Genomic DNA, 15316 nt, shown 5'->3' on the forward strand with positions numbered 1-15316 from the left:
ATTGTTAATAATAGCAAATGGTAGTAAGAATTCACAGAAAATGCACTCTACTTCTCAGAGATAAAAATAATGAAACAATATGAATGCTAAATATTGATATGTCAGGAAATAATTTTAATGTACTCTAATTAAACTTACATATAAACTCTGAAAATTCAGCCACTTCTTAGAATCAGGTAACACTGATTCAACTCATAGTTTCTCTGCTTTAAGTATGCTGTTTAGTATCACTCTTCTTTACCAACTTGGATTAAATAATTATGTTTAAAACACTTCACACAGGTCTGGCATAAAGTCAGTTCTATATATGGTTAGGAATGATTTGAGGCTCACAGTAACTGAGGAGCAATTTGAAGAGAAGGCAACAAATAGGATGAATATACAGCTATGCAAAGAGAGAGAGAGAATTACCTGAGATAGTATTAACTAGAGTACTTTCTTATTTTCTAAAAAATCTGAGCTTGAAGTTCCTGGAGGCCAGAACTAGGTAATGGAGTCAAAAGGTTACTCCCTGATTACAGGCTTGGAACAAAAGTCAGCCAAGTCCACAGTGTCGGTGAAAGTGACCTTGTGAAGCAGTACCAGCCCAGAAATCAAGTGGAGAACAAGAACTGACTCGTAAACAGTGTTGCGATGAACACTGGGGTACACGTGTCTCTTTCAATTCTGGTTTCCTCAGTGTGTATGCCCAGCAGTGGGATTGCTGAGTTGTATGGCAGTTCTATTTCAAGCATTTTAAGGAATCTCCACACTGTTCTCCATAGTGGCTGTACTAGTTTGCATTCCCACCAACAGTGTAAGAGGGTTCCCTTTTCTCTGTACCCTCTCCAGCATTTATTGTTTGTAGATTTTTTAATAGCAGCCATTCTGACCGGCATGAGATGGTACCTCATTGTGGTTTTGATTTGCATTTCTCTGATAATGAGTAATGTTGAGCATCTTTTCATGTGTTAGCCATCTGCATGTATGTACGTGTCTGCATGTCACACTGTTTACAATAGCCAAGACATGGAAGCCACCTAGATGTCCATCAGCAGACGAATGGATAAGAAAGCTGTGATACATATACACAATGGAATATTACTCAGCTATTCAAAGAACGCATTTGAATCAGTTCTAATGAGGTGGATCAAACTGGAGCCTATTTTACAGAGTGAAGTAAGTCAGAAAAAAAAAAAAAAAAACCAATACAGTATATTAACGCATATATATGGAATTTAGAAAGATGGTAACAATGATCCTATATGCAAGACAGCACAAGAGACAAAGATTTAAAGAACAGACTTTTGGACTCTGTGGGAGAAGACAAGGGTGGAATGATTTGGGAGAATAGCATTGAATCATGTATATTATCATATGTGAAACAGATTGCCAGTCCAGGTTCGATGCATGAGACAGGGTGCTCAGGGCTGGTGCACTGGCATGACTCTGAGGGATGGGATGGGGAGGGAGATGGGAGGGGAGTTCGGGATGAGGGACACATGTACACCCATGGCTGACTCATGTCAACGTATGGCAAAAACCACTACAATACTGTAAAATAATTAGCCTCCAAAAAAAAAAAAAAAAAAAGAACTGACTCATAAACGTGTAAGCAGACGGATGAGTCCACTGTGGGGGTGAAGGCTAACATGCCCTCGAGGAAGCAGGAGGGTGTGGGCATGGGGCTGTGTGGGCAGCCTCTTTAGCACAGCCTTGCCAGGTCTAAGGACCACGCTGTTAAAAGCACAAATCGGTTTGACAGCTGTGAGGACAGGAAGACATGGGCAGAGAATGGCAAGTGCTTGGTCTTATGAAAGAAAGAAGTAAAGGGCAGGGTCATCATTGCATTAATCCAGTGGTTCACGAGGGTCAATGGCCCAAGATTAGAATTTCTTAGGCATGCCTTTAAAATGCAGAGTCCTAGCCCCCATCGTTAAAGATTCAGATTGAATAGGTCTCAATGATGATAATATTCAGCCAAATATAGGCATTCAAAAGATTAACCTGTGGAGTAAAATTTAATTACAGGATATTATCAATTTGTACTATCTCACAAAGTAACACTGTGAAGCTGATGGTTCAGAAAAGCTACATATATAAATTATACCACCCATTTTCACACAATAATTTATGTAAATAGATCAAACACTTTAAAACCAAAGATCCAAAGCAAGTGACATACAGCTTCTTCAAACTAATATAAATGGCTTTTTGAAAAAATAAAATAGGAAACTATACTTTCAAATCTTCAAATTTGAAATTCTGAAATTATATCTAAATTGATACTATAAAGAAAACAAGACACCATTTTTGTTTTTATTTAAGAAAAGTTCGTCTTTTTAGCATAAATGAAGGAATTGCATGATCAGTTAAATATTGTCAGCATTATTTTTGAAAAATGTTCACGCACTTTTTCAATGCAGCCTTACATTTGAGTGTTTTGAATTCTATAAACATATCCAGTAGCAGTCTGTGTTGTGCTTGGTCGCTCAGGCATGTCCGACTCTTTGCAGCCCCATGGAGGGCGGCCCACCAGGCTCCTCTGTCTATGGGGATTCTCCAGGCAAGAATACTGGAGTGGGCTGCCATGCCCTCCTCTAGGGGATCTTGCCAACCCAGGGATCAAACCCAGGTCTCCCACATTGCAGGCGGATTCTTTACTGTCTGAACAACCAAGGAAGCCCAATTAGCAGTCTAGGACTCACCTAACATTTACATTATACTTCTTCAACAGAACCCAAGATGAACCACTAATAAAACAGATTATAAGATTATTTGGATATTGGATGAATTGGTCTGCTGAACTCTAGAATTCACAGAAGGAATTTAAACTTTTAATTTGTTTTTTAACAAATAAAATTCTGCACTGTGCTAATCTCATTTTGCATATAATTTAGCAAATGGCTATTAAGGCTTTATTGTAAGGGATTAGAAAAAAAAAGCCCTATTGTGCACCATGCAAGATACAGAAAATAATGATTCGCAAATAACTAACGAACAACTAAGGGAATCATGGTTTTTCCTTTCATTATAGACTTCTCAAAATCAAAAAATGTTTTCAAACTAAAGTTATATTAAGAGTTTATGGAAAATCACATCCCTAGCTTAAGAACTTAAAGGTCTTTCCATTTTAAAAAGGAATGGATGATTATAACTATAGCTTTTTAAAATGTTGCTTTGGGGAAAAGTCTTGATTCTTTGTTTCATTCTTTCTAATAGCTTTTTCTTTGCCTGCTTACTATAAAATAAAGCACTGTTATTCTGAGGACAACTTCTGATTCAGTTCCAATGCTCTTGTATCTCCATGAGTTTTGGCATTGTTTACCAGCACCTGTGGGAAATCACAGACAGGAACATCAGTATTCTCTTTATTAACAATACCTATATCTAGATTCTTAGAAATGAAGTAAGCCATAGGGCAGTTGGCAACATCAAACTACACAACAAGAACTGACTCTGTGCAACCTTTCAGTCATTTTTGCTGAAATGAATTTCAAAGCTAACATCACATAAGCACTATTTATTCAAATACTCAATAGTAGAGATGTCAACATTCTGATTGTTACCACTGACAGTGGCGCATGAAGTTAAAGGTTTTGATTGGAGGCCTTTTTTACAACACTGTCACCTCTAAACCCATACCCCAAAGACCATTTTATGCACAGGGCTGTCCAAATGACACTGCTCTCCTTTAAAACCACAGCTTAAGATCAAGCCTTGAGGGTCTAAGTTCCATTAAGAACCTTTCCATAATTTTCACCAATTCCACAAACTAGAAGCTTTGATTTCTGTTGCTCATTCGATTACTAACACATTTTTTGGTTGTTCATTTTCAAACGCTGAGAAGGTCTCTGAGCTGTTGCTCTATTAGCAAGCTAACAAGTTAGCCTGCCACAGTTTCACAAATATTGCCAGAAGATATGGGACATGTGGGTCAGAGGCAAATATCTTCATCATTCAGGGTGCAGCAAACAACATGAGTATCATTATATCTGCATCCATTCCCCTCACCCTGTAAGTCTCACAGGGTGATGTGGATGGGTGCACATGGCTTCCCCACACACAGTGAGCTGCATGACAAGAGGGGAACCCTGAGCCTAGGAGACTTGACTCTTATAATTGGCAGTAAACATGCCTACTCTGTGCTCTAGGGAGACATTTATCTCTTCTCCCAAGGCTGTGGGTGTTAAAAAAAAAAAGCTTCTCATTAGTTTTCATTGTTTTTAAAACTGTTGGCTGAAGTTGTAAGAATTTTGACCCAATACATGTCTTACATACTCTTTTTAAAAAGAATCCACACACACCTTAAACAGCTGCCCCTTAAACAGCATGTGGATTGGGGATGAAGACCCTCTATATGCTCAAAAATTCACATACAACTTATAGTCAGCCACCTGTGTAGGCCCTTGGTATCCGTAAATTCAACTAATCAAGGATCATGGAGCACTGTAGTAATTACTACTGAAAAAAATTTGAGTGTAAGGGAACCACACCGTTTAAATATGCATTCAAGAGTCAACTGTATACGTTTACATATTTAGAAACCAGAGCCATCCCATGACACCCGGAGCAGAAACTGTCATGTGCATTTTATAGCAAGGACAACAAGAAGCAAACTGTTCCAAAGATAATATGAATATCCCATTAACTTCTGCTACTTCCAAACCTCTCTATTGCCTCCTCTGCACTGGTTATAAGAAATACTACAACCAGAACCCAGAAACTTCGTCTATCTTTTCTTATGCTACACGTTAAATCAGGGGTTCTCAACTAGCGGTGATGACACCTGAGGTATTATTTGGCAATGTCTAGGACATTTTCAGCTGCTGTAAGCTGGGTGGAGGACACTGCTATCAGCATCCAGTGGTCAGGGATGCTGGTTAGGCAACCTAGCCTCTGGATGCAAAGCCCAGGACAAAGCAACACTCAGCCCTCATACAACAAAGGTCCACAGTGAAATACTTTTAATAAAATCAGGGTCTTACATCAATGAGCTCGTAGTCATTTTTGGCATGTAAGTGTCTCAGAAGGTACCAACGTGCTGTTGAAACAATAGATTTGGGATATCCAGGCTGATACACAACTCTCTCCAAAAGTCGTCGTGTCTCTCTGGGAAAAAGATACTCACTTTTAGTCCAAAGCATATAAACTAAGATGCGTCATCTACTAGTCTCACACACACATATTATCTTTCTCATTCTTCTGCAGATGATGTGCTGATTACTTCATAAATTTTTTATACATGTAACAAAAAGGGTAATAATAATGGCTAACATTTATGAAGTATTTATTATGTGCTATGCAGTAGTATACCAAATGTTTTACACATATGGTCACACTTAACATTTACAACCTTGTAAGGTTGGTTGCTGCTATTACTCTCATTTTGCAGACAAATAAGGCCCTTTCCAAAAAAATTGGGAAAATGACTCGTTTTATGAGCACTTCTGACTGCTCTATTTCTAATCCTTCTTGAAAGCAGGCAGAAAATAAATGATACAAAGATAATATACACTGGAACAATTAGAAATATTTAACATCTACAATAGAGGCTAAGTGTAGAATATCAGACTTTTAGCATATGCTTTTATGTATTAAACCTGTATAGTATGTGAACTTATGTAGTAACAGGCTGATTTAGAGTTGTGTTCTAATTTCTTCTTCCAATTTTACTAATATTTATGACTCCAAAGACTTCTATATGGGTAGAAATAACACAAATTGTGTTAACTTCAGAACTGCTGAATAAGAAGATTTTGTAAGTAGCAACTGGTTAGAAGGAGGAGCTAAAGAACTTGTTTTTAAGATGTGTTTACATAGGAATCAATAGTAAAGCAGTATGTTTATTTGAGCTGAATTTGGCTGCTGCTCACAGAGATTACAGGGGGTTGGGGGTTAAGGCTCTCTAAGTCAGGAGATCCAACCAGTCCATCCTAAAGGAAATCAGTCCTGAATATTCATTTGTAGGACTGATGCTGAAGCTGAAATTCCAATACTCTGGCCACCTGTGTGAACAACTGACTCATTTGAAAAGACCCTGATTCTGGGAAAGATTGAAGGCAGGAGAAAAAGGGGATGACAGAGGACAAGATGGTTGGGTGGCATCACCAATTCAATGGACGTGAGTCTGAGTGAACTCCAGGAGATGGCAATGGACAAGGAGGCCTGGCGTGCTACAGTCCATCGAGTCGCAAAGAGTTGGACATGACTAAGCGACTGAACTGAACTGAACTGAAGTGATGTGTACTGAGCTTCAGGAGAAAGAGTTCATTAGGAACTTCAAATTATAGCCTAAAACATTTCTTGGTAAAATTAGTCATATAAAAAAATGGCAAAATAAATATATAACAGAAATGAAGATGGGACTGCTAATCAGTCATAGGTCTTTAACTCTTCCTTCACTCCTATTTCGTGGTGTTGATGTGACCTTTGCCACATATTTGTGTGTTAAGCTCTATGTCTACAATACCTAATTCTGTTCCAGTAATATATGCTCCTAAACTACTGTTTTACTTATGCTTTGTATTATGCGTGATATCCATTAGACTAGATATTATTCTCAGAATTTCAAAATATTCTTGCCTGTTTTTTCATCCATATAACGCTTAAGTGATTTTCTTCAAATTTATTTCTGACCTCATCCCCGCCTTCCAAAGATAAGATTTTGGAAGCTAAAATTTCTACATTTAATTCTGTGAAGCTTCTGGATTTTCTAGGTATTAAAAACCACATTGTTTATAATGTCTCTGCCTTTTCAATATTTATTACTTTTTCATAGCTTATTGTGCTCTGCAAGAACTTATGTCAATCTAGCTTTGAACTTGAGCCTTTTGGATTTTGCCTGTTACTAGAATCCACTAGTTTGCCTGTTACTAGAATTCACACTGTTATCTCATCCTAAAACACTTAAGACCAAAAATACCAAGGCCTTCTTCACTTGAAAGGCTATCATGCAAATCTCTCATATTCTATATCTGTGTACCAAATTACTTTTTTAAAAAAATTGTAAGACTTTATTTTCTTCCTTATTGGGTTACTAGAATCAGCCTTTCCAACGTAGAAATATATATATGAATAACATCAAAGTTTGTTAAATTCATTCTAAACTTTTGTTTCCCAGAAGGAATAAAAGTGAAGAAACATTTTAAGAAAAAAATGAACAAAGACTCTTTATACCTTGCTCCCATTTTGCGTTTGAATTGTAACAAAGCTTGTAAAAGGACAGCCAGTGGACAAAAGCAAAGTTTCAGGGCCTCAGCTGTAGCCTCTTGAACCAAGGATGGCCAGTGATCATTGGAAACATTAGCCTATAAAAATAAACACAAATATTAAATCATTGCACTCATTTAACACATTAGGAAGGTAATGCTCCAAATCCTTCAAGCTAGGCTTCAGCAGTACATCCAGAACTTCCAGATGTAAAAGCTTGGTTTAGAAAAGGCCAGCGATCAAACAGCCACCATCCGCTGGATCACAGAGAAAGCAAGGGAATTCCAGAAAAACATCAACTTCTGCTTCATTGACTACAGTTTTTGACTGTGTGGATCACAACAAACTATGGGAAATTCTTAAAGAGATGGGAATACTAGACCACCTTACCTGCCTCCTGAGAAACCTGTATGCAGGTCAAGAAGCATCAGTTACAACTGGACATGCAGCAATGGACTGGTTCAAAATTGGGAAAGGAGTACATCAAGGCTTGTATATTGTCACCCTGCTTATTAACTTATATGCAGAGTACAATCCCAGGCTGGATGAGTCACAAACTAGAATCAAAATTGACAGGAGAAATATCAATAACCTCAGATATGCAGACGACACAACCCTTATGGTAGAAAGCAAAGAGGAACTAAACAGCCTCTTTATGAAGGTGAAAGAGGAGAGTGAAAAAGCTGGCTTAAAACTCAACATTCAAAAAACTAAGATCATAGCATCCAGTCCCATCATCTCAAGGCAAACAGATGGGGTAAAAGAGGATATAGGGACAGATTTTATTTTCTTGGGCTCCAAAATCCCTGTGGATGGTGACTGCAGTTATGAAATTCAAAGACACTTGCTCCTTGAAAAGAAAGCTATCACAAACCTAGACAGCATATTAAAAAGCAGAGACATTACTTTGCCAACAAAGGTCCGTATATTCACAATTATAGTTTTCCCAGTAGTCATGTATGGATGTGAGGGCCAGACCATAAAGAAGACTAGGTTCCAAAGAATGGATGCTTTCAAATTGTGGGGCTGGAGAAGACTCTTGAGAGACCCTTGGACAGCAAGGAGATCAAATCAGTCAATCCTAAAGGAAATCAACCCTGGATATTCATTGGAAGGCCTGATGCTGAAGCTCCAATATTTTGGCCACCTGATGCGAAGAGCTGACTTACTGGAAAAGACCCTGATGCTGGGAAAGACTGAGGACAAGAGAATGGGGCAACAGAGGATGATAAGGTTGGATGGCATCACCAGCTCAATGGACATGAGTTTGAGCAAACTCCGGGAGGTAATGAAGGATAGGGATGCGTGGCGTCTCAAAGAGTTACACGTGACTTAGAGACTAAACATTAAATCATTAGACATTTGACATGTTTACTTTAAAAATACAATCAGCTCTTACTTGTTGAGTGTCCAAGTTGCCATTTAATGCTATAGGGGGTGAAATTCTACAAAATTACTAAGAACTGATTCCTGACCTTAGGGAACTACAAAACAAGGCTGACAGGGATTAAGGAAAGATTCAAAAAGGAGATACCATTTTTAAAACACTAAAATATTTGCTAAAAGAAGAAACACTATTCTATGGGTGAATGAAATCTATCCATTACTAAGCTCCTGGTCTACCAAATACATACAACTTAATTCTTTAACTGGTAATGATAAAGTTCCACATTTCAAAAATTACCTAAGGAGAGAAGAAAGCCAAAAGAGAAATATGTTAACAAAATCCCAATATAGGAAAAAAGTGCAAAGCCAGTTAGAGATAAATAAGTCTGAAAGAGATGGGAATACCAGACCACCTGACCTGCCTCTTGAGAAACCTGTATGCAGGTCAGGAAGCAACAGTTAGAACTGGACATGGAACAACAGACTGGTTCCAAATAGGAAAAAGAGTACGTCAAGGCTATATATTGTCACCCTGCATATAACTTATATACAGAGCACATCATGAGAAATGCTGGGCTGGTGGAAGCATAAGCTGGAATCAAGATTGCCAGGAGAAATATCAATAACCTCAGATATGCAGATGATACCACCCTTATGGCAGAAAGTGAAGAAGAACTAAAGAGCCTCTTGATGAAAGTGAAAGAGGAGAGTGAAAAAGTTGGCTTAAAGCTCTACATTCAGAAAACTAAGATCATGGCATCTGGTCCCATCACTTTATGGCAAATATATGGGGAAACAGTGGAAACAGTGGCTGACTTTATTTTTCTGGGGTCCAAAATCACTGCAGATGGTGATTTCAGCCTTGAAATTAAAAGATGCTTACTCCTTGGAAGGAAAATTATGACCAATCTAGACAGCATATTAAAAAGCAGAGAATGGGGAACACATGTACACCCGTGGTGGATTCATGATATCTATGGCAAAACCAATACAATATTGTAAAGTAATTAACCTCCAATTAAAATAAATAAATTTATATTTAAAAATAAATAAATAAAAATAAAATAAAAAGAAGAGACATCACTTTGCCAACAAAGGTCCATCTAGTCAAGGCTATGGTTTTTCCAGTGGTCATGTATGGATGTGAGAGTTGGACTATAAAGAAAACTGAGCACCGAAGAATTGATGCTTTTGAACTGTGGTGTTGGAGAAGACTCTTGAGAGTCCCTTGGATTGCAAGGAGATCCAACCAGTCCATCCTAAAGGAGATCAGTCCTGGGTGTTCATTGGTAAGACTGATGTTGAAGCTGAAACTCCAATACTTTGGCCACCTGATGCGAAGAACTGACTCATTTGAAAAGACCTTGATGCTGGGAAAGATTGAGGGTGGGAGGAGAAGGGGACGACAGAGGATGAGATGGTTGGATGGCATCACCGACTCAATGGACATGGGTTTAGGTGGACTCCGGGAGTTTGTGATGGACAGGGAGGCCTGGCGTGCTGCGGTTCATGGGGTCGCAAAGAGTCGGACATGACTGAGTGATTGAACTGAACTGAACTGAAATCAAAGTCAACAATTTTGAAAATTTTATTCAGAACTTCATTATATGGGGAAAAATGTAAGATTACTCAGTTGCAAAGTTTAGTTTCTTATAGTATGTACTGAGTACAAAAATAACATAGATTAAGTATTTCCTAAGAAACAGTAACTGAAAATAAAATGGTGAACACTCTACTGAATTATACAAGAAGAAAAATATGCATTTAAAATCTTTTGTTAAAAACCTCAAATTGTAACCAAGATTTCCTAATAACAGGTGTCTAGAATACACATTTTAATAAAGTCAATATAATAAGTGAATACATTGTTGTAGTTCAGTCGCCCAATTGTATCCGACTTTTTGCAACCCCATGCTCTGTAGTTCCTTTCAAATAATAAAATTATTCTTTTCAAATGTTAGAGCAATGAACTCTGAGTTCAGCACAGCCAACAGTAATTTGTATAATCAAGGAAGAGGAAGTCATAGGGATAATGAATTTGAAAATAGAGACCAGAGGTTGTGAGACATCTTCCATAAAGATGGGAGCAATGAGAACTTGCTCCCACCCGGCAAAGAATGTAAGGCAAAGCCCATACTAATAAAATTATTCCTAGTACATTTTTTAAAAAGCCAATAGTACAAAACTCTCACTGGGTGGTTTTACAATGCACTGTCTAAATTCCAAGAATTCATATAAAGTATTTTGTAAAGTTAGTGCACGTATAGGTTGGCCAAAAAATTCGTTTGAGTTTTTTTATGTTATGAAAAAATCCAAATGAACGTTTGGGTCAACCCAATATTATTATATAATATTTTCTATATGTGCATACTGTGCATGCTTAGTTGCTGTTGTGTCCGACTCTTTTTGAGACCCTATGGATTGGAGCCCACCAGGCTCCTCTGTCCGTGGGTTTTCCCAGCAAGGATACTGGAGTGGGTTGCCATTTCCTTCTCCAGGGGATCTTCCTGACTCAGGGATCGAACCTGCATCTCCTGCACTGGCAGGCAGATTCTCTACTGCTAAATAACTAGGGAAGCCCTTCTATATGTAACCAGTATATTAAACAATGTGATTGGAATAAACTTCTAACAGCCACTATGGAGAACAGTGTGGAGATTCCTTAAAAAACTGGAAATAGAACTGCCTTATGATCCAGCAATCCCACTGCTGGGCATACACACTGAGGAAACCAGAAGGGAAAGAGACACGTGTACCCCAATGTTCATCGCAGCACTGTTTATAATAGCCAGGACATGGAAGCAACCTAGATGTCCATCAGCAGATGAATGGATAAGAAAGCTATGGTACATATACACAATGGAGTATTACTCAGCCATTAAAAAGAATACATTTGAATCAGTTCTAATGAGGTGGATGAAACTGGAACCTATTATACAGAGTGAAGTAAGCCAGAAGGAAAAACACCAATACAGTATACTAATGCATATATATGGAATTTAGAAAGATGGTAACGATAACCCTGTATACGAGACAGCAAAAGAGACACTGACGTATAGAACAGTCTTATGGACTCTGTGGGAGAGGGAGAGGGTGGGAAGATTTGGGAGAATGGCATTGAAACATGTAAAATATCATGTATGAAATGAGATGCCAGTCCAGGTTCAATGCACGATACTGGATGCTTGGGGCTGGTGCACTGGGACGACCCAGAGGGATGGTGTGGGGAGGGAGGAGGGAGGGGGGTTCAGGATGGGGAACACATGTATACCCGTGGTGGATTCATTTTGATGTTTGGCAGAACTAATACAATTATGTAAAGTTTGAGAATAGAATAAAATTAATAAAAAAAATATATATATATACGTAGATTTATTTCCCTGCACCAGGTCTTAATTGCCGCATGCAGGATCTCCGATCTTGAGTTCTGGCATGTGAACCCTTAGTTGCAGTGTGTGGGATCTAGTTCTCTGACCAGAGATGCAACCCAGATCCCCTGCTGTGGGGGCATGGAGTCTTTGCCACCGGACCACCAGGGAAGTCCCTAGGATGCACTTACTTATGTTTCCCCTTATGGTTTTAAACTTATTGTATGAGGGAGACTTTTCCTTATACAATAAGGATGTAAATTACAGTAGGTCCCATGACTCTGAAGAACTATACACAGAAAAAGTGAAAGTGAGCGTGAAGTCACTCAATTGTGTCCAACTCTTTTCGACCCCATGGACTGGCTCCTCTGTCTGTGAGGTACACAGAAGAACTATACAAAAAAGGTCTTAATGACCCAGATAACCACGATGGTTTGATCATTCACCTAGAGCCAGACAGTGTGGAGTGTGAAGTCAAGTGGGCCTTAGGAAGCATCACAAGGAACAAAGCTAGTGGAGTTGATGGAATTCCAGCTGAGCTATTCCAAATCCTCAAAGATGATGCTGTGAAAGTGCCACATGCAATATGCCAGCAAATTTGGAAAATCAGCAGTGGCTACAGGACTGGAAATGGTCAGTTTTCATTCCAATCCCAAAGATAGGCAATGCCAAAGAATGTTCAAACTACCACACAACTGCACTTGTTTCACACGCAACAAAGTAATGTTGAAAATTCTCCAGAGAGGCTTCAACAGTATGTGAACCAAGAACTTGCAGATGTTCAAGCTGGATTTAGAAAAGGGAGAGGAACCAGAGATCAAATTGCCAACATCCACTGGGTCATATAAAAAGCAAGAGAATTACAGAAAAATATCCACTCTTGCTTCATTGACTACACTAAAGCCTTTGACTATGTGGATCACAACAAACTGTGGAAAATTCTTAAAGAGATGAGAATATCAGATCACCCTACCTGTCTCCTGAGAAATCTGTATGCAGGTCGAGAAGCAACCAGACATGGAACAATGGACTGGGGTTCCAATTTGGGAAAAGAGTACATCAAGGCTGTATATTGTCACCCTGATTATTTAACTTATATGCAGAGCACATCATGAGAAATGCCAGACTGGACGAAGTGCAAGCTAGAATCAAGATTTCGGGGAGAAATATCAATAACTTCAGATATGCAGACACCACCACCCTTACGGCAGAAAGCAAAGAGGAACTAAAGAGCCTCTTGATGAAAGTGAAAGAGGAAAGTGAAAAAGCTGGCTTAAAACTCAACATTCAAAAAATGAAGATCATGGCACCCAGTCCCATCACTTCATGGCAAATAGATGGGGAAATAATGGAAACAGTGACAGACTTCACTGACTTGGGCTCCAAAATCACTGCAGATGGTGACTGCAGCTATGAAATTAAAAGACACTTTCTCCTTGAAAGAAATGCTATGACAAACCTAGACAGTACGTTAAAAAGCAGAGACATTACTTTGCCAACAAAAGTCTGTCTGGTCAAAGCTATGGTTTTTCCAGAAGTCATTTTCAACTCCATATAGAGTTGGACCATAAAGAAGACTGGGCACCGAAGAATTGATGCTTTTGAACTGTGGTGTTGGAGAAGACTCCTTGAGAGTCCCTTGGACTGCAAGGAGATCCAACCAGTCCACCCTAAAGGAAATCAGTCCTGAATATTCATTGGAAGGACTGATACTGAAACTGAAGCTCTAATACTGTGGCTACCTGATGTGAAGAACTGACTCATTGGAAAAGACCCTGATGCTGCGAACAGCTGAAGGCAGAAGAAGGGGACCACAGAGGATGAGATGGTTGGATGGCAACACCAACTTGATGGACATGAGTTTAAGCAAGCTCTGGGAGATGGTACAGGACAGGGATGCCTGACGTGCTGCAGTTCATGTTGTCGCAAAGAGTTGGACACGACTGAGTGACTGAACAAGAAACATGACTCTGACATCCATTCAGAGTCTTAATTAGAAAGTTCTCTTCTTTTCAAAACTTCAACCTTCATACACAGGTATTTACACCCTACTCCCATCTCCTCAGCTCCTAGCTAGGGTGTGCTTACAGGCAGCAGCACATGGCTTGTTCCTCTGCCCAGTACTCCCACCTTTTCTTGCTAATTGTAGTTTCCAGCCTCAACTGAAACATCAGAAGTTTGGTGGGTGTCATTGTAAGGTGATGGCTTCCCTGGTGGCTCAGATGGTGAAGAATCTGCCTGCAATACAGGAGAGCAGGGTTCAATCCCTGGGTTGGGAAGATCCCTTGGAGAAGCAAACAGCAACCCACTCTAGTATTCTTGCCTGGAGAATTCCATGGACAGAGTAGACTGGAAGGCTAAAATGCATGGGATCACAAGAGTTGACACGACTGAGCAACTTTAAGAGTTCCTTCTCAATTGTAAGGTGATGTCTGATTCCTTAGGCCTGATAGACACTTAAAGATCTTTGTCTCTTCATGTGGATTTTCTTGGTTTTATCAGAGACTCCCAGCTTTGTGGGTAGTCTCTTACTGAAGAACTGGCTTTGAAATCTGTGGGGCTCAATGCAAAATATAAAACGTGCAGGGCCCTTTGTTAAAAAATGATTAAACATGTCAACATGGTGACTACAGAGCACTAAACCCAGTGGGAGGTCTGTGCACAGGGCAGGACGCACAATTGCACTAAGCTGGGTGGATGGACTCTGTTCCACTTCCTCTCTTCACATGCTCTGGCAATCTGGAGACCTCCAGCTTCCTTTCTGCTGAGATTCCATCACTCCTCTAGGTGGCTCTGCATGTCAGGACCTAAGATAATTCCAATGCCAGTCCACCAGCTCAGGTGGCATCATCCATTCCTGGATCGAATGAACTCCAGGCGTGCTGGAGCAACTCACACTGCAGCAACTCTTTAGTAAGATGGAGGGCATCTTGTAGCCAAACGTGCATTCCTAACTATCTGGGATTCACCACTGCTGACCACTCTCCCAGAAGCAGGCAGTCACTTTCCAAACCATGACCAACTCTCTTCCCAGCAGGTGGAGAGCTGCAGTTTTCAAGGCACGCATCAGACACCTGTCCATATGCTTCTGGACACGCGCCTGCAGGACCTCTGAGGCCACACGTCACAGCCTCCCTCTCTCTGGCGGCACTGCCTTTCTTGCCTGGGGGGCACCTGTGTGTGTGGAAATGTGCCAGGGAGATGATGAGGAGGCAACAGCTTTCTCCAGAAAGATTTCTTCACAGTCCTCCAACTCTACTCTCCTAATCTTTGTATAGCTTCCTTATGGGTTAAGTCTTCCAGCTGCTTCAGAAATCTGTATCTTGATTTGCTATCTCTCTTTGGAATCTAAGATATTTAATATCTTAGCA

At 39.7% G+C, this 15316-nt stretch overlaps 1 protein-coding gene across 3 annotated transcripts in view; it reads right to left on the bottom strand.

Moving 5' to 3' along the window:
* Positions 1–2284: 2284 nt before the first annotated feature.
* SKIC3 (SKI3 subunit of superkiller complex) overlaps positions 2285–15316 on the bottom strand; it is a 101645-nt gene continuing 88613 nt past the window's right edge. For all 3 annotated transcript variants that reach the window (XM_070373152.1, XM_005899305.3, XM_070373153.1), the window contains 3 exons: positions 7159–7289; positions 4968–5091; positions 2285–3313 (listed from right to left, as the gene is read on the bottom strand). In XM_070373152.1, coding sequence (XP_070229253.1) covers positions 3239–3313; positions 4968–5091; positions 7159–7289 — 330 coding nt within the window. In that variant the 3' untranslated portion in view covers positions 2285–3238. The remainder of the gene's footprint in view (positions 3314–4967; positions 5092–7158; positions 7290–15316) is intronic.

Source organism: Bos mutus, chromosome 7, assembly GCF_027580195.1.
Source record: "Bos mutus isolate GX-2022 chromosome 7, NWIPB_WYAK_1.1, whole genome shotgun sequence".
In the NCBI taxonomy this organism is placed as follows: Eukaryota; Metazoa; Chordata; class Mammalia; order Artiodactyla; family Bovidae; genus Bos; species Bos mutus.